This window comes from Prionailurus bengalensis, chromosome A3 (genome assembly GCF_016509475.1).
Source record: "Prionailurus bengalensis isolate Pbe53 chromosome A3, Fcat_Pben_1.1_paternal_pri, whole genome shotgun sequence".
Classification (NCBI taxonomy): domain Eukaryota; kingdom Metazoa; phylum Chordata; class Mammalia; order Carnivora; family Felidae; genus Prionailurus; species Prionailurus bengalensis.
Window position 1 is genome coordinate 6,470,260 of NC_057354.1, and position 25,220 is coordinate 6,495,479.

A 25,220-nucleotide genomic window follows, 5' to 3' on the forward strand; every position below is an offset into this window, starting at 1 on the left:
ACAAAAAACCTAATATCATAATAAAAATTTTTAAAAGAAAAAGAAAAGAAAAACCTGAAGCCTTATATGGGGAGTCAGGGATTCTGGTTCTGGGTTAAATGCGTCATTCATTGTGTGGCCTCAAAAAGTCATGGATAGTGAGAATTCCCACCTGTGGGATGAAGTGTTTGACAAGCTTGATGGTCCCCAAGTTCTCTGCCACTTTTCTGATTTTTCTCCCATCGACCAGATTTGAAAGATTTTGTCCTCTCAACCAACTTCCTTTACTAAAAAACTTGCTTTTCCATTAAAAAAAACCTTTTTTTAATGTTTATTTTTGAGACAGAGAGAGACAGAGCGCGAGTGGGGGAGGGGCACAGAGAGAGGGAGACACATAATCTGAAATAGGCTCCAGGCCCTGAGCTGTCAGCACAGAGCCCGATGCGGGGCTCGAACCCATGAACCATGAGATCATGACCTGAGCTGAAGTCGGATGCTTAACTGGCTGAGACACCCAGGTACCTCCTTGTTTTCCCATTTTTATGAAAGAACTTTAACTGCCAATCAGAATGTCTAAGTAGCAAGAAATACTACACTGATTTCATAGTGATCTACCTAGAAGTCTCTAGTTCTATAAGAATTATAGAATTGAATAAAAAATTCAAGTAGCCAAGCTTTAAATACAAAAATGATGTCCCCAAACATTTATTCATCACATTAACAATTTTCAAAGTTCTTTTGCACGTATTACATCATAACAGATTTATAATGCAGGAAGGCCAGGTGTGGGAATTTCTGGCTTGAGCTTTAAGTGACCTACCCCAAATCACATTCTTATTAGATGGCTGGGTGGGACTGGAATTCCAAATCTCAGCCTTCAGTCTATAATGTGCACGAATTCTACAAAATAAATCTTAACCACTGACACCCTTGGAGCGCTTCAGAATCACCTGTCTTACCTTGATGCTTTTAATGTGAGATGTTGCCTTTCCAAGAGCTTTTTCGGAAGATTTGTCCAAAAGGAATTCAATGACGGCATCTTTGTTATAAAGTCTGCAACAATAAGAGTCAGTCCAAACACTGTGGCAACAATCAACCGCCACACAAGGGAGGAAGAACTAAACTGAGCTCAATCCAAAGTCATCTACACTGGATAACAGAAATGGCTTGCATCGCTAAAAAAGTAAATTAAATCCTGTTTCAACTATCTCCACAGCATACAAAGAAAGAAAGTAGTTTAAACCAAGGGTTGCAACCTGGCAACCTGAGGACTGATTGGGATCTGAACAGTATGGAAATTTAATATAAAAGTACACGTTTTCAACTTTCCCTGGGAAAAAAAAAAAATCAGAGGTTCTGGAATGACTGGGCCCACTTTCTGGAACAGCAACAGCTGACTGGAAAAGAGTAGCAGCTGCCCTTTCAGACAGGACACGGACTCTCCAGTTTTCTCCAGTCCCCACCATTCCCTACAGCCCCACAAGGCTCCTTCATGCGTTTATGTTTATAACGGAGCTCCTCCTGGCCCCTGAATTTTCAGGTCATGAATTAAATAAAATCAAACTGAATAGGAAAATGCAGAAACATGGTCAGAGACAAGGAATGATAACCCAGGCTTCACACATTTGTTTGAGATGATTCACATTTCATGAATCAAGAACTGTACTTACACACTGAAATTCTTTTAAAAATTACTGAATAAAAACTCATCTCAATTAAGTAAAGGAACCATACCTGCCAAGTTCACAGGCAACTATGGGTCGCCTTAGTATTTCCTGACTTAAAGTACAATAGTTCCACTGGGCCACTAGTTCAGCATCTTTGTCAACCTAAGGGAAACAAAAAATCCTTTCAATTAACTTTCACCTCCGAAAGACATATGGTCCGCAGTTCTACATATAAAGGCTAATTCAGTTTTACCACATGTGATGATTTTTGTCTTTGAAATCAAAGATAGCAACACACGAAGCTGGGACTTAAAAAGTCAGAGTAATCAACACCATGTCAAATAAGTTCCCTCTAAATGTGATACCTAAAACAAAACATTCACATCAAATAATTAAATTGCCTATGCAAGCTGCATACAAATAGTAGCATTTGCATCTTTTTGAGTTATTTATTTTTTGTAGTAATCTCTACACTCCATGTGGGGCTCGAACTCACAACCCCAAGATCAAGAGTCACACACTCTTTCAACTGAGCCAGCCAGGCAGCCCTGGCTAGTATTAGCCCAAATACTAATTTGTATCTTAACAGTAAGTTAGAGAAGCCATACAGAAAACAATAAGCAGTACTGCTTAATTTCTATCAGTGGGAAAGGCTCCAAAGCTTTAGCAGAATATAAGGACTCAGGACTCAGAAAACGGGTTTGTTGTTTTTTAAAGTTCAGCACAAAGACTACAGAATTCTTTTAATGTAGTTAAAAAAAATTTTTTTTTAATGTTTACTTTTGAGAGAGAGAGAGAGAGAGAGAGAGAGAGAGAGAGAGAAAGCGAGAGAGGGGTAGGGGTAGAGAGAGAGGGAGAGACAGAATCCGAAGCAGGCCCCAGGCCCTGAGCTGTCAGCACAGAGCCCGATGCGGGGCTCGAACTCATAGACTGCGAGATCATGACCTGAGGTGAAGTTGGACACTTAACCAACTGAGCCACCCAGGTGCCCAAAGGCTACAGAATTCTTAATAAAAATCACCAATTCAACACTGTTCATTAGGGAGCATATCAAATCCTTACCCACATTATGAAAACCCAAACATAAGACCTTCCATTGCCCTCAAATGCTATTTCACCTACATAATATTCCATGTCCCACTATTTTCCCCTCCTAAAATGCCAAACCTGAATAATATGATAGGATGGCATAAGTGGGACAAAATAGGAAAAGACAAAAATGAGGAAAAATTCCCTTCAATTTAATTTCTACAGTAACAACTGCTTACGTGTTTACTGTGTGCCAAGCGCTATGTTAAGCAGTTTCTGTGACTTAATCTTTTAGCCCTCATAAAAACCCTGTAGCTTAGTACTTTTTTACTTTGTTATTGAGGAATTGGGAGTACCAAGAGGTTAGGTTACATGTCCAAGGTCACTCAACAAGCAGATGAAGGAGCTAAGAACCCAAGCAGGCCGGCTCCAGAGACCATGCTTCTAATCGCTACTTTCTATTGCCTAGTATTTCAAACAGAACAAAATAAAAACAAAACCCGCATTATGGCAACTGTTATTCTATCTATACCCCAGGTCCAAGAGCCACACCTTGACAGCTTAAACAGCTTTTATCAAAATTCACACTGTAGCTGAGCCCTGAGAAAACCTGCCACCAGTGAGGTCAATTTACTACATTGTCTGCAGATGCAAAAAAGCCATTCAAGTCCAGGATCTACTTTCTGGATCCCTTACCTTCTTTACCCATAGTCCTCAGCTGATTCAAAAAATATCGGGAGAGGTGGGGGCAGGGAGAAAAGCCATAAACTAATCTTTACCCAGGAATCTAAAAATTGGTAACCCCCCAAAACTTCTGAAAACATTTTTTTCCAAGGTCTGTCTTCTTTTCAGGGCAAGGTCTTAAATTCCAGACCAAACACACCATATGAGTAATCAAAAATATTAAATTACTATATATCTGGGGCACCTGGGTGGCTCGGTTGGTTCGTAGGTTCAGGCCCCACATCGAGCTCTGTGCTGACCACTCAGAGCCTGGAGCCTGCTTCGGATTCTGTGTCTCCCTCTCTCTCTGCCCTCCCCGCCCCCCAAAATAAATAAACATTAAAAAAAATTTTTTTTTTAATTACTATATATCTATCCGAAATGTAAGCAATGCAAAGGCTGGACTCTGTTCCCTGCTGTGTCCCCAGGGCCTAGAATGGTGCCCATGGCAAGCATTTAATAAAGTATTTATTGAACAAATAAGAATAACACAAATCTATCCTGCCTGAGCGCTCCGGCTGTCTCCGATCACCCTTTCTTCTTTTCTATCCCCTTCTGACACCCTGCCGAGCTTTTCATTAAGGTGCTCCTCTTCAGCCCTGGCCATGAGTTAACAAAACCGGCTGCATGCTTTTCTGGCAAAGCTCTTATGAGTGGTGACTATCCAGCATGAGCCTATGCACACGTAGGTGTGATCAGAGGGCGCCTCCAATCTCTTGAGTGCTCATTCATTCTTGCATCCAACACTTATTTACCAGGTGCTGACGGTGTGGCAGAGGTAAGACACACAAGGTCTCTGTTCAGGCAAGAGAAGGACAGACAATAAACAAATAAAAACTGTGATTAAACACCATAGAGAAAAACAAAGCAGCAGGAGAGAATAGAGAGGGAATGTATTTTGCAACAGTGGACTGAAATGACATTTGAGGAAAGAACTGAACAAAGTAACAGAGATGAATGGTATCTCAGCGAACGAACGATGTATCAGGTTGTGGACATTCTACTCCAGGCTGAAGAACAAAGGCCTGTGTCGCTGAAACAGAACCAAAGACCTGGAGGGGGGCAGAAGATGAGGGGTGAGAGAGACAAGGCATCTGATCACACAAGACCCGGTGGGATTTTCTTCTGAATATGACAAAAAGCTGCCGGGCGGTTTTAAATACAGTGGTGATATATGAGATTTACCTTTCCAAAAGCTTTCTCCAGCTGCCGAATGGAGAATACATGGAGCACCCACGTGTGCCGGGCGCTAAACTGGGTGCTTTACGTGCCTTCTGTTATTAAAAAGTAATTACTAACACTTCGGGGCGCCTTCTGTTATTAAAAAGCAATTACTAATGCTTCGGGGCGCCTGGCTTAGTCGGTAGAGCATGTGACTCTCGATCTTGATGTCATGGGTTGGTGCCCCATGACGGGCGTAAATTATTAAAAAATAAATAAATAAAGCATTAAAAAAAAAGTAATTACTAATGCTACCTTTGAATTCCTGCATAAATGGTTGGAAATCCCGGCTTCATTAGCTATCAGTTGTGTGATCTTGGTCATGTTACGGACTCAATTTTCCTGTTAGTAGCATGGAAATTATATACAATGTTCTCGGTTACCTATGGGAATTAACAACTACCCGCTCATTCATTGGGTACTCACCATATTTACTGTGCCAGGAACTGTGCTAGTTGTAGAGGGGGAAAAGGCACAGCCTCTGCCACAGGGAGCTTACCTTTCTCTGTGACGGACCTTAATCAACCACGAAGGCAGTGCACAGAGTGGTAAGATAGTTTTTTAGGAGCAGGGCCTGCTCTCGTGTGGATAAGGGAACCTTTGGGAAGAATTCCCGGGGAAAAGGAAGTTGGTGTGTACAAAACTCAATCAACAGCAGCCACCCGTATCCTTGTTACTAACTAACGGCAGACGGGCTTTAAATCCTGGCCCTGGCACTTAACTAGCGGGGTAACTTTGTCCTCTCGGCCCTCAATTTCTAGGTCCGAAGAGCGAGGATAATGACAGTAAGAACTGCACGAGCTACCCCATATAAAGCGTACCCCCAGGTGGACGGCAAAAGCAAGCACTCAATAAAGGTCTGATATTAATACTGTCGGTAATTCTGAGTTCTCCAAATGAGCACGGCAGCGTCAGGAGCCCCGCTGGTTCACACCACCCCCACCTCTCCCTCGCTCCCTGGGGACCCCACACCCCCGGCCCCCACCGGGCCCACGTCGCTGACCTTCTCAACCTTCTTCGGCCCCTTCACCAGTTCGTGTCTCTTGGGGATGGTTCCTCCGTCGCAACCCATCGCAAACCGGGAGTCGGAATCCCCAGCAGCGACCACTTCCGGGAGTTCCCGGCGACCGCCGCAGTCACTTCCGGCGCGCCTGGATGACGCACTACGCTCGACGCGACGCAGTGGGGGCGGACCCGTTGCCAAGCCCCGGTTGCCATGGAGAGCGTCGCTAGGCGGTGGGCGAGGCCCCGCGGCCGGGCCTGCCGGAGCGCGCGCGAAGCCTTGCGCGCCGAGGGGCTGGCGGGGCGTCCCTCCCTCCTCCCGGTGGGCGCTGGATTTCTGCCGCCCTGTGGCGGTCGCTCGCCGCGGTTCGGGAGCGGGGGTGACTCAGGAGCACCCCCGGTTCTCGGGCCCCGTCCCACCCCAGCACGTCTGACTGTGGGTCTGGCACATCCCCGGAATGGGAGCGCCTGGAGGGAAAGGGGTGCATTTTATTAATGCAATTAATGATGCATGTGAATGACATCTGTTGTGTCAGAGAACCATCACGTGTGCAAGGGAGAACTTGTAACTGAGCACCACCGTGACTTTAACACTCTCAACAAATCCCGTGAAGTGGTGTTCTAGTAGGTTCTGGGGGAGTAAGATTCTCTAGGCCTGCAACTTTCATACTGCCGTGTGGACCGTCTATAGATGAAATGTTGCAGAGTTGGTCCAGGAATGTATCTGATCCACAGCCCCCTTTATTTATTTCTTAAAAAGCAGGTGTAGTGAACAGAGGCAGCTTTATCAAGGCTACACTGATGTTTGCTTGCCTTTTCCAAGAGATAGGTTGTATTAGGTCCATAATGAGAGGCCAAATCCCTTGCAAAACCCCGGCTAAAATCCATGACTGTCTGCTTTCAGGCTCTTGACTCTCTTTCTAGTTTTTCCTTTAATTGTGGTAAATATTAGGGGAAAGTCTCACCACAGAGAGTAAGGTGGACCTATACGATTGGATGTTACCTTGCTGACCACAGTGAGACATAAACAAACAAACAAACAACCCTGAAAATATTCCCCAGCTGGGAACAGAAAACATGTGGATATGAAAACTTCAAGGACTGTAACATTGGATTCTCTGTGACTGCAATTGATGGGAATTTAAAGAAAATAAACCTTTTAATCCGTTGGTCTCTCATTGCCTTATGATTTATTTTTATGCCAATCACAGGAATTGTAAACTGTGAGCGTGGGGACTTTGTTTTAGTCCCCATCGTAGCCTCGGTGCCTGGAAGAACCTTTGGCTCGCTCAGTATGTATTTCCACAATAAGCCCAAAGGAAATACAGACAAGTGCAGCGAGGGTGATAAGTCCAGTTTGGGCAGGCCCTAAAACTGCTACGTACTAGGGGAATCCATTTACAAGTACAGAAATAGAGGCCTGGAAAGATCAAAGGACTCGCCCAAGGTCCCACAGCTGGTAGGAGGGAGAGCTGGGACTGTGTTCCAACATTACTTTTCTCCCCCAAAGGACGGAAAATCAGGGACGGAATAGCATAAACCCAAAGATCTTTAGACAGACTCTCAAACCAGTGCTCTTTTCTGGTAACAGAGTCTGCCCCTCCCCTAGTTCATTTGGAGAAGTGAAAATAGAAATACCTGCTCTGCATTTAACCATGGCGGTGGACCGGGAGATCGGGAGGCACGGTTTCCTCTGTCTTTGCAACTTAGGAGGCAGGGGGTACAACGCCTTCCATTTTCCGAATGACAAACCTGAGACTGAGCTGTGCAAGGTGTCTTGGCTCAGGGGCACACGGCAGGTGCGTAACAGGAGTTCAAGATGAGAGGCCTTCTCAAGTGAGGCCCATGGAGCTACAAATGCCATGTTCCTTAACCTCTCCCCCAAAGCTACCGTGACAGCCAGCAAAGCAGTGACCACTGGGTGGGCTGTTGAAACTCAGGCAGCTGGATTCTTTTTTCTCTTCCTCCTTGGTTTCCTCATTTAGAGTACTGGCTATTAGGCTACGCTGTGCTACCGAAAATACACAGCTTAAGCTTTTATATAGTTAATATCAGCGGTAGCAACTCATTTGTGTTGAGAGCTGGCTAAGTATCAGGTACCTCACTCGGTGTTTCACGTGCTTTGTGCCATTTTGCTTGAGCCACATTAGACACGCTGGAGTCATCAGCTGCTGTTACCTTCCACTGCCTTTGCTGAACGAACTGATACAGGATACTCCCTTGTGAGGATCTTTGACGACAGCTTTGCCCCAGCCAGGCTGTGGATGTGAAGGGCGGGAGATGAATGAAACCAACAGAAAGAAACCCATGAGCCCCTAGCAAAATCAGTATTTCTTAATCCCAAAAGGGTGTTGGGACCCACTGGAGAATTTGAGAAAAAGTTTGGACTCACTCCCCGTGGAAAAATATCCGGTCGTACATAGAAAATATTGCTGCAGTTAATACGAATATGTATCCCATTCACCAGCTCCCGAGGCCTCGGCCAAGATCAAGTAGTTTAAATGTTCCTACTGCCTGTTGCAATTGTTTCCAAATGTTTTAGTCTTCTGAACTGTTGAGGGTTTGATTTCCTGTGAGCTCTCCCCCTGCGCTGTAGTTTGAAATTCTGTCTGGGGGCACCTGGGTGGCTTAGTCTGAATGTCTGACTCTCGATTTCGGCTCAGGTCATGATCCCAGGGTTGTGGCAGCGAGCCCCACGTCGGGTTTTGTGCTGAGCATAGAACCTGCTTAAGATTCTCTCCCTCTCTCTCCCTCTCCCTCCCTCTCTCTCTCTCTCTCTCTCTCAATAAAAAAAAATACAAATACAAATAAATAAAATTCTGTCTGGACAAGGCTGACAGGCAAAGTGACTCATTTTGAGAGTTGGCATGAAAAACCAACAAATATGTGTTACGGTTCTTTAAGACTTTTACAGCCACATCATTCAAGGTGACACTTAAGAGGATGTCCGAAGGAGGGTTAAAGTAAAATAAAGTGGGAAATGGAAGTAATTACTGAGATAATTCAGGACAAAAAAATTACTCTTAGTTTGCAGTCTTAGGGAAATACTAAACATATTCCAGGAATATACAGGCCTTATGTCTACCCATCCCAGCTCATGTCTCCCCCTTCCCCCCAGCACCCCCACCTCTCTTGGCCCCAGTCACACTGGCCCCTTCTCTCCTCTGAGGGCTCCAGGTATGTTTCTACCTCTGGGCACCTGCCTTGCTGTCCCCTCTCCAGGAACACTCTTTTCCCCTGTGTGCCAGGCTGGCTCCCTTGTGTGACTCAATGTCCTCCTCCGAGCTTCTCCCCTGACCACTACCCCCACCTTGATTTAATTTCATCATGGCACCTACCATCCCTGGCATCATATTATAAATTTAAATTTTGACATCTTGTGCGCCGTGGATTTTTTTTGCATTGGTTATGATTGTTTAAATATTGCATCAAAATAAAATGTATCTTGGTTGCTAGGTTTTCGGGTGCCCCTTTACATTTTGCGTTCAAGGAGAATGCCTCACTCACCTCACCTCTTCTCGCCCTGGTTTCCTGCCGCCCCCCACTTTCAGCTGGAAGGAAGGCTGCACGATGCAGAACCTTTGTTTTGTCCCCTGCAGCACCTCTGGTGCTCAGCAGAGGCCTGATAAAGGGGAGATACTCCGTAAATATTTGTCCCACGAATGAATGAAAGGAAAAAGGCATTGGCAAATCAGCCTACCCTAAACGGGAGACTTTTGCACAGGGGAAGCTTTGGGAGAGCTGGATGCATATTGGGGGAGAATATAAAATTTTTAAAAGCTGTTTTGTGTGTATATATAAAAAAGATAGTTGCCCCCAAACCAGAAACACAGCTCCCCAGCGCTTGTCACACTGGCAGATCTCTTAACTGGGTTCCTCGTCACTTCCATCCTCCTGATGAAATTTAACTTAATTGAGGTCAAGTTGCTATCACCACGGGCACCACCACACCAGCCACTATTTCCTCTTCCTACCTTGAAAGGAAGCAGTACAGAGTTCTGGGCATTAAAGAAAACTACTTAGCAAAACGTTGCTGAAGGTAAAAAAAAACACACACACACACACACACAAAACAACAACAACTGATACTATTCTACTTTTAAATGTTTTTCAGAAGTAATTGTCCTATTGAATTAGTGGAAACTCATCCCATAACTGCTCTCTTTCAAAAAAAAAAAAAAAAGGAAGGAAACACATTTAGCTAACAGCAGCAGTTTTCAATTGTTTTAAAGCCAATGGTTTTGTACTTTGTCAACAAAGTTAAACTTGGTTTGAACTCATCTCAAATATACATATATACACACATAAATATGTACAAAAATAGAGAGAAAGACAAATATGTCTCCAGATATATTTAAATTTAAATATTTAAATATTTAAATATTTATTTATTTATTTATTATTTGAGAGAGAGACACAGAGAGAGAGTGAATCCCAAGCAGACTCCATGCTCAGCCCTGAGCCCAACGTGGGGCTCGATCCCATGACCCTGGGATCATGACCTGAGCTGAAATCAAGAGTCAGATGCTCAACCGACTGAGCCCCCCGGGCGCCCCAACCACATATGTTTCTCTACCTGTCTGGCTACCTACGTCTGTAGTGTTCCGAAAGCAATGGAGGTCTGTTGACTACCTGTTAGAGTCTCTCACTTAGGAAGGACCGAATGAGTTAAAACGTCTAAAGCATTAGAACAGGGTCTGGAAGGTAGCAATCACTTATTCAATATGTACTGCTGTCATTACTATTGTGCGAAAATAATCTTGCCCGCTGGCGTGAACACCCACGGGCGCCTCCCCGCCACCACCCCTCCTTCTTGCGACAACATTCCTGACTTGGGTCAGGGCCCCCGTTGGGACCCAGCTCTCCAGGGTCTCTCGCATTTCTCTATGTCCTCTGGGCAGAGGCGCTGACGGCATTTTGTTCTGGATTACCTCTTCTAGGTTGTTTTCAGCAAACACCCTTGGAAGAGAGAGGCGATGTCTCCCTCCGGAGCAGAAAGAGAGCTCTGTTTGCTGCCCAGTAAAGGTCATGTTTCCCTCTGAGGCCAAACTTGGTCAGGTCTGCACAGAGGCCATTGTAAAAGACCGGGGTCGCCTACGCTCAGGGTTCTTTGGCTTTGACACAAGCCCCCAGTGCGCACAGCATCACCTGTGCCCTCCTTTGCTTTGCCCTGGGACTTGGGGTCAGGTGGAAAGAAGGAAAGGTGAAGCACAAGCTGCTTGCGATGCTGTGAGGAAACTCCTTCGTCTCTGTGACATAGCCCGCCTGAATAGTGTCCTTAGAAGGCTGGCTCATGAGGTTGGCCTTTGGTTGCTTATAAAAGCTGGCATTTGGGGAGGGTTCCCAGCATCCCCAGGGTTGGTAAGAACGGGTCAGTCTGCCTAAACTGTTCATACAACGAGTGTCACTCGTGCTGGCTACGTGCTCTCCTTCTGGGAGCCTGGAGTTCGGGAAAAGGCTGCCGACCACAGGAACCCCGGGCGTGAGGCCCTCGCGAGCTTCCCTGGCTGGGAACATCGCACGTGTGCTGTCACAACTTGTTGCTGGGGGAGTTAGAAGTGTCCCGTGTGACCACGGGGACAGGACTGTTGGCCACTTGAGCCTGGTGTCCTTTGTACCTCACTCTCTGAGTCTTTCCCTCTGCTGGCCCCTTTCACTGCAATGAATCATAGCCACGACCGCAAACATAATGCTGTCTTGGGATTCCTCCTAGCAAATCATTGGACCTAGGGGTGATCTTGGGGACCCCAGACATACCCTCTGATGCCAGCATCTGTGTCTTCTCTCAGCATCCATGAAACTGGCAGGCTCACTTGTTGATTTAAAGCAGGGGGATCTCAGACACGTGATAGTTGTTGGGAGGGCCATTCTTCTCCCTCTCTCCAGACACATGGGACTGTGTGTGTGTGTGTGTGTGTGTGTGCATGTGGGTGAATCCCGTCTAGGTCAACCTGGGTATTACACGCCCTGCTTGTCGTGGGCTTTCAGGGGCAGGCACTTGCTCTAAGCCAGCCCAAGCAGAATCAAACCATTTTCTTCTCCTTTGGCTACAAACCAAGGATATAACCTGGGGCAGCCGCCTTGCAATCACTAGTGTTAACACAGAGCAAGTGGGACTGAGAAACTGGGCACCCACACCAGCCGGCCTTAACGCCAGGCTGCCCCTGGGCTATTTTAAGATACTTGAGTCAATGAATTTCCTCTATTGCTTAAGAAAGATTGGATATGGTTTTTGATCGCTTCCAACAGAAGGAGTTCCAACTGATACTGATCACGGCTGTTCAAAGAACGGGGCCTCCCTGTTCTGGCGGAGAGAACCAAGCCAGCCCCACAAAAGACGCGGTCCTCCTTTAGGGACCCTAAGAGTAACTCGGTGAAAATAACCAGCCTTCTGGCAGTCAACAGTCTAGAAGTGCCGACCGGGCGAAGAGCCTGGATCTGGTGACATTTCGGGTCACTTCCAGCCCGAAATGCAGAAGGCGTTTAGTGGCTGAGGTGTGTGGAGGGGATGCTGTAACCATAGCAACATGAGCTGAAGTCCCAGCTGCAAGGAGCGGAAAAGGAGGTGGTTTGATTCGAGAGGCGCTTCCTGCACCACCCTCAGACCCGTGCCCGGCAGTCGGTGTCCTGTCCACACCATACCTCCTGCCTGCACCACCACGAGGGACGGCTTTGCCTTTTCCGTGCTAGCCTTGCGCATGAGCACTTGGCCTCTACTGCGTCTCCTTGCACACGTCCGGGAGAAGCATTTGAATAAGACGAGTCAATATTGGAGGCTTTGCTTCGGCCCCAGAACCCGGGTGATACGGATCAACGACTCTTCCAAGGAAAGGATTGCTACGAAGGATGTTTTGAGTCACGATTATATTTACGTAACGTTATAAACGGTAACAGATTTGAGACTGTTGAAGCATCAGCCTTTTCTGACTGGGCATGCTGAATTTACCGACACAGAATCTGTGATACACAAAATAAATTAACAAGGAACCCAACAGAACGTGTTATGTTGGAAATAGAACATGCGTCTTTAACTTGGTTAAGATGAAATAGCAAATATGTACAGAGTGTAAGAGGCAGATACATAATTTGTACCAAATCTCACAGAATTAAGTCAGTCCAAAATGAAAAACAGAACATTTGCTGACGGTCGCAATAGGGATTGATCATCTGAAAATAAGTCTCTCCTCCTTGACTTTCACCCCAGCACCTGATACGCTGTATATGTATCTCTCCATCATTTGTCCCTCTCCCCACTGGATTGTAAACTCCCTGAGGTCAAGGGCTCTGGTTCACTGCTATACGCCCAGCACCTAGAATCTGACATATAGTACATGCCCAATAAATAAGTGTTGAATGAGTGAATTTAAGACAGGCGTGCATTCAACCAACATAAAATTGGTTTCTACCACATCACTTGGTACGCCGACCCCACATGCTGTGCTAAAACCTTAGCGAGGTCCTTACTTAATACCTGGCTCTCTATGGGATAACTCAATGTCCTGGGGTAGCTTGGCCCCTTGGCAATACCGGCTTTGGCCACCGTGGCTGTTTCTGCCCGTGGCTGTGGCCCCGGGCTGGCTTTTCGCATAGGACACAGTTGCACGGCTGGGGACTGGCAAGTTGAAGCTAAGAGGTGAACAGGGAGAAGGCGGGGGAAGGAGGCTCATTCCAGCGCCCCCCGGAATTGCCGAGTGTGTTGTTCCAGCTTCTGGGCCTCGGCCTGGAGGTGCCCCAGGGCTGCCGGGCTGGGGTACTTGAGCACGGCGTGCTTGGTGGCCAGCGCGAGGTTCTTGAGCAGGCTGCAAAGGTGGCTGCTGCCACAGAGAATCTCATTGCGCATGTCCCTCTCCTGGGTCTCCTGGCACAGCGTGTCCACCAGCTTCTGTCCCACCATGATGACCAGCTTGCTCTGCGCGATGAAGATCTCGGGGGGCTGGCTGTTGCTCAGGCTGCTGTTGAATACGCCGATGGCTTTGAACAGTGCCCCGAAATAGAGCCGGCAGTGTTGAGAAAGGTGGAATCTCTTCTCAGGGTTCTGCTGACTCAGAGGCCGGGGGGCGGGGGAACGAGGATGCTGGAAGAGGGAGGAAAGTAATCGATCAGAGGCAGATTTGATCGCCAGGCTGTGGGTGTCTCCCTTTTCCTGTTTGGCTCAACGTTCTAGGCTTTATATCAGAAAAAGTACGGTTTTGTGTGGGGAGCCCCACCGTGCACCATTTGCCTAACAAATTAATGTTAATGTTTTCAAAGCACGGTTACATATAAAGTATGGTATTTACATATACAATATTATATATTGCATTGTATGTATCATCTTACGTGTTAAATACATAAAATCTCATTCAGTATTCTCAACAAGCCATTAGAAGCCCGTTCTAAGAAGCAAATGGACAGGGGTGCCTGGGTGGCTCCGTTGGTTAAGTGTCCGACTTCAGCTCAGGTCACGATCTCACTCAGGCCTTGATCCCACGGTTCGTGGGTCTGAGCCCCGCATCGGGCTCTGTGCTGACAGTGTGGAGCCTGCTTGGGATTCTCCCTCTCTCTCTGCCCCTCCCCCTGCTGGCACCGTCTCTGTCTCTCTCAAGAGAAATAAAGAAACTTACTTAAAAAAAGAGAGAAACACATTGACAATGAACAAATCTATAACCTTAAAGAACGCAAGAAAACTCGATGAGATTTAAAAATTTACTCAAAGAACGGAATTTTCAAAAAATCCTTTCTAATTTCAGCATCGCCAATAAACCCGATCCCCCCAAATTTCCGGAAGAAATCCAAATACGCTGACCTATCTGTCCTAATATGACAATATTTCTCTAACTTGCTAATAAAGTTTCATTTAGAGTTTTCCTTTCATGAGTTTTAGTTTCTGAAATATGGAACCGATGTCTTCCCAAAGCCTAGGCACTATCGAAAGATGCTCAGCAAAGGGCGCCTGGGTGGCTCAGTTGGTTAAGAGTCTGACTTCAGCTCGGGTCATGATCTCACGGTTTGTGCGTTCAAGTCCTGCATCAGGCTCTGTGCTGACAGCTCGGAGCCCGGAGCTGCTTCGGATTCTGTGTCTCGCTCTCTCTGTCCCTCCCCTGCTCTCTCTCTCTGTGTCTCTCTCTCAAGAATAAATAAACATTAAAAAAAAATTTTAGTGGCAACCACTCCAGGGGATAATCAAAAGCCTCTTTGTTAGGTTACAGGTGGGGAGATTGATGCTCCCTGAAGCAAAGGGCTGCCTATGGTCATTCATTTTGTAAAATAAAGATCTGGAGTTCTAGAAGAAGTCAGCTAAGTCTCAATGTCTTATTCATGAAACTGCATGTTCTCTCATCCACCTGTGATCTCAAAGCTCACACCCTAGAAGAACTCAGTGTTAGGGTCTGACTTCATATGTTGAAACTCCACCCGCTAAGGTGAAGGTGGTAGGAGATGGGCCTTTGGGAGGTAACCAGGATTAGATGAGGTCATTTGGGTGGGGCCCTGTGATGGGATTAGCGCCCTTGTTGGAGCCCTTGTCTCTGCTCTCTGCCACCTGAGGACACAATGAGAAGACAGAGGAGAGCCCTCACCAGGATCTGCCCAAGCTGGCACCCTGATCTCAGACTTTCAGACGAGGGTTCTCGTCCCAATTTGCCCCCGAGATGTCCACGTGATCAGACATCTCTGTCCTTCTCTCTTCCACTCACACCCACCCCCCAGCCAGGGAGCTGATCTGGTTCCCTGTTCTCCAGGCTCTAGGTACTCAGACAACCTTCACCAGGGATGCCCTGTCTGCTTCCTTCTTCACCTTGACTTGTTTCATCTTTGTCTTTAAAGGAACCCACTGGGTTTACTTCTATTACCTTAAAGGAAACTTTTCAAATTGGTGACTGGAAAACCACTGTCATTTGTCACCGGTAAGAAGGAACCAACAAAACTAAGCACCATGATAACATCTTTGAATGTTTTTGAAAAAGAACATCAAGTGTCACAGAGGCGTTGGTGACACATAAGCCCCAAACCAAAATGGTTTTCCTGTTGTAACCAGAAGCATTCAAAAGAGAATGTCAAAGGGAATGTGCATCCCTGGTATCGAACACCATGTCAGTCCCACCCACGCTAAACCTGCGACGCCCAGAACTGTCACTCATGGTTCAAGGATCATGCTCCACATTCTGGGGCTCGTTGGACCTGTTCATCTCCGGGGCTCTTTCTACTGCAAATGGGAAGAACCATCACAAACACCACATCTATTCCCAAGGCGTCGTGGATCACAGCTATCATGCTGACTCGTTCATAGCAGGAGGCATCTCTAGGGATAAAGCACGCGAGTCAGAAATACAGGCGAGCCGGCCCTGTCACTTACCTGTGCTGCGAGGTTTTTGTTTTCATCCAACCTTTGTTCCAAGATGGGTTTTCCTGTCTCTTCTAGATTAGGCAACTTCTGAAAAATAAAATCCCTTCCGATTACCAACTCGAGTGGTTTCGACACGGTTCAGGGGTGTTTAAGTCTACTTTAAAAGGTGAGCATTTTGGGGGGCCTGGGTGGCTCAGTCGGTAGAGCGTCCGACTTCAGCTCGGGTCGTGATCTCCCTTTGTGGGCTCGAGCCCCGCGTCGGGCTCTGTGCTGACAGCTCCGAGCCAGGAGCCTGCTTCGGATTCTGTCTCCCTCTCTCTCTGCTATCTCCTCCCATCTCCTCTTGTGCTCGCTCTCTCTCTCAAAAAGAAATAAATATTAAAAAAAGAAAACTTGAGCATTTATGTTTTTATTTTTGTGAATAGTTTTGCCCCCTGGTGCCTTTTTTTTTCAACAAAGGAAACTTTGCCAGACCCAGGGCTAAATTCTGCCTACCCACATGGCCTGATATAAGGACACATAGTTTAAAAATTATATATGTTTATATTTATGTATTTTATACCTCTTTATGTCTATATCTATATTTTTAAAATAGGGACTGAAAAACACCCAGGTTTCTGCCTTCTCTAGAATGTGTCAAAGCTGTTACACCAACCACCAGGCATTTTGACAGAATACCACACAAGATTGGGGCTAAAAGGGATCAAGTCGTGTTGACACAGCCCCCAGGCTACCTGCTGTACCCCTTGACACTCGCAATCCTTGAACCAAAGGCTCTTTTCCTATCGTGTCTGAATTCACGCAGCCACGTATTGCTAACAGTAAATGAAGGCTGGAGGCTGCTAAGAACACACACGATTTGGGAGAGTGTTTACACTTCCTGTTCTGTTTCTAAGAAACACAGAGACAATGACTAAATCTACAACTTTCAAACATGCAAGGCAACTCGGTGGTGAGATTGAAAAATGTGCTCAAAGAACAGATTTCAAAAGGGTTTCAAAGTCCTTTCTAACCCTGGTGTTAGAGATAAGCCCCAAGACACCACGTTTCCAGAAGACGTCCAATCTGCCTGAATGTTCAAATGCCTATCTTACTTCTTAATAAGATTTCATCTAGAACAGCACTTCCATGAATTTTACTTTCTGGAAAATGGAACCAACGTCTCTCAGAAATTATCGAAAGATTATCATCATGCGACATTCAGTTATTGAACTGTTTCTAACAATTACGGAAGGGTTCTCAGCATCTAACTGATGGGCGACGTCTCCAGATAAAATTTGAAGGGCTCCTTGTGTTCTGCCACTCGGAACTCACCTGTTCACAGATACTCGTCCCGTTTTTCTTTAGTATTTCAGGGGAGTGCTCCCTCTCCTTCTGTTTATCAAAAGGAGCACTTCTTTGGTATAATTCCGTTTCTCTTCGGGGAAGCTGGATGCATTCGGCAAACTTAAATTGTGCGTCTGGGGTCACTTGCAAGGTGTCTCCCTTTTCACAGTTCTGCTTGAAAAGGAGCTTCCCGTTGGCAATGACCATGGAGGCAAACCTCTTGACGTCTTCCGGAACCATCCGCGCCACCGTGACAAATCTCTCGAGGTCGTCCGGGCTGTTTTGGGCTTCGTCCGTCACGAGGACTTCCAGGGACCAATCGCAGCTATCCAGGCTCTCCTTCGTTCCGAGCAGGATCTGGTAGGAGTTGGAGATCGTCTGTAGCTGGTCCCTAATTCTGGCCTGAAGGTGAGTGTCACTGAGGTTGCAGGCGGTCCCACGGACCGTGCGGGCAAAATCCAGGAAAGCCCTCAAAGACTCCTCCACGTGGTCGGCGGCCCTGCGGATGGCACTGACGTTGGCCTCCAGATAGTCTCTGAACCTCCACCTCCTGCTGACAAAGAGCATCAGGCTTGCGACAGAGCCGGCCACCTTGTGCTGCAGAGACGCTGCTGTCTCTCGGGCCCAGTCCGGGTCCAAGCAGAGCTCCTTCCCTGCCTCCTCCGAGCAGGAGCTGGACGAAGAGTCCGTGGCCGTGGAGGAGCAGGAGACAATGCTGGCTCGGCTGTCGGAGCTGGAAACGGACAGGCTGTCCGCTTCCGGAGACAGCGATGGTGGCCGTCCCGAGAGCCACGAGGAGCCACGGTCCGTGACGTTCTCTGAAGCCCCGTCGGCACTCCCCAGCTCGTGCTGGGCCCGAGGGCCTCTCGGCGTTGCTTTAGGGATGTCGTAAATGTTTGGCTTGGTGTTCTGCTGTTCCGCTCGGGGCATCAGAAAGCTGGAAGGAACCTTGTAGCCGACACCTTCGTCCAAGGGGAACGTGTCCCTCGAGGCCAGAAATTTATACGTAGGAATTTCTGGAAGGCTGAGTTTTTTCTGCATGGGCACATTTTTGTGCAGGTATGGATCGAGGGACCTTGCTCTGCTATTTGGAGGACAGTGGAGGCTGGACATATACTGGGGGGAGCAGCATATACTGGGGGGAGTGTGGGGCCCCGATCCTTCTGCAAAGCTGCTTAGAGATGCGTTTCTTGTGCCAGCTTTTTCCGGAGATACTGGCGTGTCATAGATCCACTCAGATTTCTGAGGGCTTGGTAACGTGTTGTAGCCGCCTTGCCTCAAGGCGATCGCTGACGTCAGGGGAGCGCTCTGCCCCTGTGAAGAACCAAACAAAACTGCCCGGGTTAGTAGCGATAAAGAGAGGGTGTGAGCCACTCCTTTGACGAACGTGTGTTAGGCTGAGGGCCTCCTAAATGCCAGGTACTGTGCTTCTTAAAAATCTGATTGTCACTCCCCTACTCCAGCTTCTTCAGCGGCTCCCCATTGCTGGTTTTGCTCGAGGCCCTTCACAATCTGGTTGCACCCACCTTCAGGCCTCCACACCACTCCTGCCACCACCTTCCTCGTGGGCCCAGTCGCCCAGGCTGTTTACTGTCCCCTGAACTCAGAGTACTCACTGAGCCCACTGTATTTCATTTGGCCCAAACCAGCCCTTCTGTTCTAAAAGCCCTCCCCACCCTTTCCTTTCTACCTAACAAACTCCTATGCAACCCTCACGACCCTGTGGAGATGTCCCCTCTTTTGTAAGGCCTTCCCTGATAACCTTGGGTATAGGCGTACGCATCGTATCCATGGGACAGAATTCAACGATGAACACGGGCTCCAGATTTTCAAATTAAGGCGTCTCTCCAATAAATAAAAACCTACCTTAACACATCTGTGAGGTATAGAATAATAAGCATTTAACTGAGATCCGCTGGGCTTTTGCTCCGCGCCAAGCACCGTAGTAGGTCCTCTGCAGGAATTTCTCAATTCTCACAATTAGTCCGCCATAAGAAACTGAGGCACGGAGAAGCTAGAGGACTCACCCAAACCACATCGCCCACCCTGTTCCTGAACATCACTGCCATCAGGTTTCCAAATGAAATAAGTTCTGCTGTGAGGCATTTGTATCCCTACTTTGGACCACGCTGATAGAACGTCCCGGAGAAGGCTCACATTTTCCTAGCAGCAAATCTCCGCGTCTCATCATACTCACACTTGGTTGGCTGGCCAAGGGACCAAGTCCTGCCTTTTGGGGGCTGGCGGGTACGTCATATAACTGCTGCTTCTCTGGCTCCTGGGGAGAGACCGAAAAGGATAGCTTGGATTTTTCCCTCCCGATGGACGCACATCACAGACTCTGCCCACGCCAGTGTTTTTTCCAAAGGAAAATGCAAACCACTGAAAACTTTGGGGCTTCCGGTCATGACGCTTGCAAGGCGGAAGCTTACATGGTTATGTTTTCAACAACGGACCCTGTGCTTTAAAAAGCTCGCCTTCTCGACCGAAGATGGGGGCAAACTAGAGAGAGAACGAAACGCAGTGGGCCTGAGTTAAAAACAGTGGCTCATTTAGTTCTGTAAGTTAGCCTTAGGGTTGACTTTAAAAGGAATCAAGGAAATTGGGACTTTGTGGGGCACCTGGGTGGCTCAGTCAGTTGCTGAGGCATCCGACTTCGGCTCAGGTCATGATCTCACGGTTCTTGGGTTTGAGCCCCGTGTCGGGCTCTGTGCTGACAGCTCGGAGCCTGGAGCTGCTTCGGATTCTGTGTCTCCCTCTCTCTCTGCCCCTCCCCTGATCATGCTCTGTCTCTCTCAAAAATAAATAAACATTAAACAAACAAACAGGGTGGAGAGGGCCGGGGTGAGGGTGAGGTGAGGGAGGTGAGTCCTGTATGTGTCTTTATTTAAGACTTCTGTGCCCAAGGCCAGCGCCTCCTTGTCCCACGTGGCCCTGCCTGTGCTCCTGGCACCTGTCACGGCAAAGGGATCAAGTGTATTCATCCAAGGGCCAGATGTGGGTCACACCTGAACCTGAGCAAGAGCCAGACCAGAAGTGGGGGGGGTGTGGGGGGGGAGCATCTCAGGAGGCTGAGGCTGGAGGCGACCGGCCTGTCCCAGAGCCCAGGGAGGAGACTTTGTCCCCGAGCCAGTGATCAATGGCCCACCTCGGAACCTGCAGGTGGGAGGTGTTCAAAACCAGGTGTGGGAGAGGCGGGCGGTGCCTGCAGGGATGCGGGGGAGCCATCTGGGTGGCGCGGAGAGCCTCATGTGTGGGGCAGGGCCACGGCTGAGACTCACCTTCAGCACCGGGGGGCCCCGGCTCTGGGTCGGCACGTCATACACCTGGGAAGGCCGAGCAGGCAGCGAGGCCCGAGCGGGTCTGGGAATCGTGAAGAGGGCCTTGGGGAGAAAAAGAAGAACCGTGGGAAAGAAACGTCACCGTGGTGTCCACAGCTCAGGCTCCGTGTTACCCTCACACAGCGAAGGCACCCCCGCAGCGTGGAGGTGTTCTCCCTGCACCCATAACGCGCGGCCCTTTGCTCAGACGCGGGGGTGGGGGAGCCCAGGACATGAGAGGGGCAGGTCCCGTGGTGGAGGGCAGTCTTCTGCCTGCCTCAGCCTCAGCAGGGAGCAGCTTAGAATGCAGAGTCCTGGGCCCTGAATCTGGGTCTCCGAGTGCTCCCGGGGAGTCCTGGGCCCTGAATCTGGGTCTCTGAGTGCTCCCGGGGAGTCCTGGGCCCTGAATCTGGGTCTCTGAGTGCCCCCGGGGAGTCTTGGGCCCTGAATCTGGGTCTCCGAGTGCCCCCGGGGAGTCTTGAGCCCTGAATCTGGGTCTCTGAGTGCTCCCGGGGAGTCTTGGGCCCTGAATCTGGGTCTCCGAGTGCCCCCGGGGAGTGTGGGGATATGCAGCACCAGCCAGCCTCCAGACTATTCTGAGTTCGCTCGGGATCTGAGGCTGTGATTCGAACCCGAGGTTACTAATGTGTTCACCCGATGATGCTGAGGATGTAGTCGTGAGCCAGGCAGGCAGAGAGGCTCTAAGGGTGTAAAGTGAAGGGACTATCGGGGGTGTGGAAGGGGCAGGGGCGGGTCGCGGAACTTGTCGCTCCAGCTGAGGGCTGATGGGGCCGCGGGAGGTGACCAGACCAGTGGTGGCCTCAGCCTTGGAGTCACTGGATTGCAGTGAATGTCCACTCTAGACCGGGTACCCGGCTAGCTGCTCCTGGGCGACAGCTTCCAAACCCGGCCAGAGAACCAATCACCTGACGAACTTTAAAATAAAACTGTTGCGGGGGCCCCACGTCAGCCCTCTCAAACAAGAGTGTCTCCAGGAGAGGCGCGGGAAGGGGTGATTTTCCAGGGGGGTGGGTGCCGTCTGCCAGGGTCAAGGTCTAAAGGAGGAAATAAAGTATGGACGGAGCCAGGACACAGGCTGGAAAGCGAGACAGGGCCTTGAGGAGAGCAAAAGGTCAAGTCCAGAGCATCTGTCAGAGGCCGACTGCATTTCCCATCTGGCAGCCAGGAACCTGTCACTGCAGGGGGCTTTCCGAACTGGATCGCGTGGATGGTTAGGACCTGAATGTGCGGAGACCGGGAGGGCAATTCAGGCTGGGAAGGACTAGATCGGGGTCCCTTTGTTCAGGGGGGTGACCCAGCTCTGTGCCCGGCATGAAGTGAGTGCTCGTATTTCCTAATCGATCTGCTCGTTTTGGGCGAAAGAACGTGTACAGCTTGAGACAGTAGGTAGAAGACAGTGGGCCCCCCACTCATCAGGCCGGAATAACAGACTCAGATAAAGCAACTGCGAAGCAGGCAGGACAAACGTGTCTTCCCCCGGACGCACTCAGCTGCCCAGTGTCAAAATAACGTCCTTCTGAGGGACAACTATTTCTTACAGAGAAACCTGGTTCTCTAAAATCCTGGGCTCCCAAGAGCATTATGGCCTGAAGCTCTATCAGCGAGAAGGAAACAGCCTACTCCCGTCCGCGAGGCAGGCTGGCTTTTCATCCCCAACACAGAGCTTCAGACAGCGGGTAGCAGGTGCTGTGTCCCACATCTACCTCAACCTGGCGGTCCCCAAGGAAGGAGCAGCCTGCATCAGCTTTGCAGTCTGGGCTGATGCCGACCCTTCAGACACTGCCCTGTTTTGCTTAGAGCCTATCAAGACAGGCTTTGTTTACGCTAAACCCCACCTTTCCCCAACCTCATCACGATGTATGCTACCTTCTTCTCTTTGTGAGATGCCCCGAGGTCCCTATGCGACGTGACCCCTCTCTCTCCGGTGGGCAATAAACCTGACTTTGTCCCTGTCAGTCTCAGGCTGATTGGTTTAGGACGGTGGTGCTCCACCGTAGAGGAACCTGGTTCACAAACGCCCGTGTTTCTTGGAAAACATGGGTTCAAGATGGCAATCAATTAAAGAACATGTTTGAGAAATATGGTTTCGAAAGGTTCGGGGGGACAGACGGAAACTCCAGTTTGGGAACTAGTGGGTCTGAGAGTGATTCCACCAGGAAGTTGGACGCTTTTCACTTGAAATGTGAAAGATTCCCCTTTCTGAATTCAAACCAACATCAGATGTGTTCTTTGTATGGTGATTAAAAAAAAAAGTCGGGCTAGTATATTATATTAAGGAAGTTGGAATAAAAAGTAAAACAAAGCTCGAGATAGTGGTTACCCTGGAGGAAGTGACTCAGAGAAGGTGGGAGGGGGGCTCATGAGGTGCTAGTTTTGTTCTATTTCTTGATATGGATACTAGTGACTAAGAGGTGCCCTGAGGATCTGTAGATTAATCTCAATAAAAAGCTAATTGCGGGGGCACCTGGGTGGTTCAGTCGGTTAAGCGTCGGACTTTTTCGCTCAGGTCACGGTCTCACGGTTTGTGAGTTTGAGCTCCCCATCTGGCTTTTTGCTGTCTGCACGGACCCTGCTTCGGATCCTCTGTTCCCCTGTGTCTCTGCCCTTCCCCCAATCATTCTTTTCCCTCGCGCGCGCGTGCTCTCTCTCTCTCTCTCTCTCTCAAAAATAAATAAATAAACTAAAAAAATAAAATACAACCTAACTGCAAAGAGCAGTGTCAGCCACAGAGTCAGGAAAACGGAGAGCAAGGGCGTTCAAAGTCTAGGGGCAGAGTCAGCCCCACACGGGCACGAGGAAGCTTCAGTCTCTGGTATTCGACACCCTGGGACCCTGGCTGGGCCATTTCACCTCCCTGGAAACTAACGTTCTCATCTGTAAAATGAAGCGTTGTTCCCCAGATCCGCAGAGGTCTCTCCCAGCCATAGAGATGTCTGATTCTGACATGGAGGGTCCTGGATCAGTCGACTTGAGAAAGGTGACCTATTTTCACCTTCTTGGTTTTTGACTTTTGGCCAAGCTTAACCTAGGGACAGTTGGCACAGGGATGAGGGGAGTCTGGGAGGTGGGCCACCTGCCAGTTCCAAGCCCGTGGGAAAACAGCTCTGAGCTAGCCGGCTGGACCTGCCTAGTTCTATAAACCAGTGCTCCACCCAGAATGCATTTCCCCGGCCGCCGCGGAGTCAGGCTAACTCCCAGGTTATTACATGAGCGGCGCAGAGAGGTCTGCCTTTTCCATGGATCAGATGATTCCCCACTGGTTTTCATCCATTTGTTCTAGCTCCTTCCTTCTCGTAGTAGAAGAAACAGTGGAATTACTTAGAATCACCAGAAGGCACAACTCGAGGAGAACTTAGACACGGCAGGGCCAGACAGGAAAACAGAGGGTGTTGGGACATGTCCAGTCTCCCAGCACAGCCCCAGAAGCCCAGTGACCCAGCCAGGCAACTCGGGACTGCTGATTCTCCAACTTAAGCAGGAGAAAAAGGCAGGAAAGTTCCCCAGGTGCTTTACTGGGGCCACCTCAAGAAAGCCTGCTCGAGCGGCCAAGGGCCCCGGGTTTCTGAATTCCCCTTTGGTGGCTGTGGTTTCTGTCAACGGCCACAGCCTCACACGAGCGAGGGCTCCAATCACGGACACGCTTCATGGTAAGGACAAGTCTCTGACCCTTTTCTGTTTATCACAGCGCCAGTCTAGAAGTTACATCCATGGTCATGAGGTGCCATGTTGTCCCCGGTCTCTTCATTCGTGTAACAAACGTTGAAGTTGGAGGAGCCTGGACTGGCTCAGGCACTCGGGGTACCTGGTCAACAACAGTCATCACACCTGTTTGTCTTTTACGGGGGGAGAGGGGGGGACTCAAATCAAACTTTGCCTTCGGCAAAGGCCACTGGTTCTCGGAGGAACAACACCGTGGCCCTGCTCTGAGTCAGCTGCTCAGACAGCAGCGGAACGTGCCAGGCTTCGACGTGGACCAGCTGTTCCGGAGAAAGGGGCTGTCACAGTAGGTTCGAGCAGCGCCCTTCTGGGGTTTGGAGCCAGCGCCCCTGGGTGGCAGCTGTTCCATGTAAAGGCTGTCTGGTCCTCTGCCTGGCAGCCCGGGGGGTTAGAACATCTGAGCTATTCAAAATATTTTAAGAAACCAACACCTTTCCGTTTGAAGAGGTCATTGGAAGTGGTGTGGAGGAGGCCTGGGTGGTTAGTGGAAACTTCCCAGGGCCCCCAGCACGCACACCAGGGGGAGAGTCCTTCCTGGACACACACTAAGCCAGGACCCCTGCCCAGAGCTCTGGCCAGGTGGGAAGTGTCCTTTGAGCCGAGAGCAAAGCGAACAATGCGGGAAACGCCCACAGTGGCTGAAGACCGTGCAGATGTGTTCTGCACGCCTAGCCCCTCATCAAGGCCTGGGCCTGGGGGAAAACGATACGCTGTTTTTCTCCTTTCTTCTCTAAATTGCTTTCATTCCGGGGCGCCTGGGTGGCTCAGTCGCTTAAGCGTCCGACCTGGGCTCAGGTCATGATCTCACAGTTCGTGGGTTCGAGCCCCGCATCGGGCTCTGTGCTGATGGCTCAGAGCCTGGAGCCTAAGATTCTGTCTTCCCCCCTCTCT

The 25,220-nt window shown here is 49.0% G+C and overlaps 2 protein-coding genes across 5 annotated transcripts in view; both read right to left on the reverse strand.

Annotated features, from left to right (window-relative positions):
* Nucleotides 1-5,771, reverse strand: part of RTF2 (replication termination factor 2) — a 42,225-nt gene extending 36,454 nt beyond the window's left edge. For 2 of the 4 annotated variants that reach the window (XM_043553623.1, XM_043553626.1), the window contains exons 1-3: nucleotides 5,623-5,767; nucleotides 1,714-1,808; nucleotides 939-1,032 (exon numbers count right to left, since the gene is read on the reverse strand). In XM_043553623.1, the coding sequence (XP_043409558.1) occupies nucleotides 939-1,032; nucleotides 1,714-1,808; nucleotides 5,623-5,691 (258 nt within the window). In that variant the 5' untranslated portion in view covers nucleotides 5,692-5,767. Of the gene's footprint in view, nucleotides 1-938; nucleotides 1,033-1,713; nucleotides 1,809-5,622 lie in introns of all 4 variants that reach the window. The other 2 variants (XM_043553625.1, XM_043553624.1) reach the window with 2 other exon arrangements.
* Nucleotides 5,772-12,466: 6,695 nt separating this feature from the next.
* Nucleotides 12,467-25,220, reverse strand: part of CASS4 (Cas scaffold protein family member 4) — a 38,381-nt gene continuing 25,627 nt past the window's right edge. Inside the window, exons 3-7 of the mRNA XM_043553629.1 lie at nucleotides 20,553-20,654; nucleotides 19,469-19,549; nucleotides 17,260-18,585; nucleotides 15,955-16,032; nucleotides 12,467-13,695 (exon numbers count right to left, since the gene is read on the reverse strand). Coding sequence (XP_043409564.1) covers nucleotides 13,285-13,695; nucleotides 15,955-16,032; nucleotides 17,260-18,585; nucleotides 19,469-19,549; nucleotides 20,553-20,654 — 1,998 coding nt within the window. The 3' untranslated portion in view covers nucleotides 12,467-13,284. The remainder of the gene's footprint in view (nucleotides 13,696-15,954; nucleotides 16,033-17,259; nucleotides 18,586-19,468; nucleotides 19,550-20,552; nucleotides 20,655-25,220) is intronic.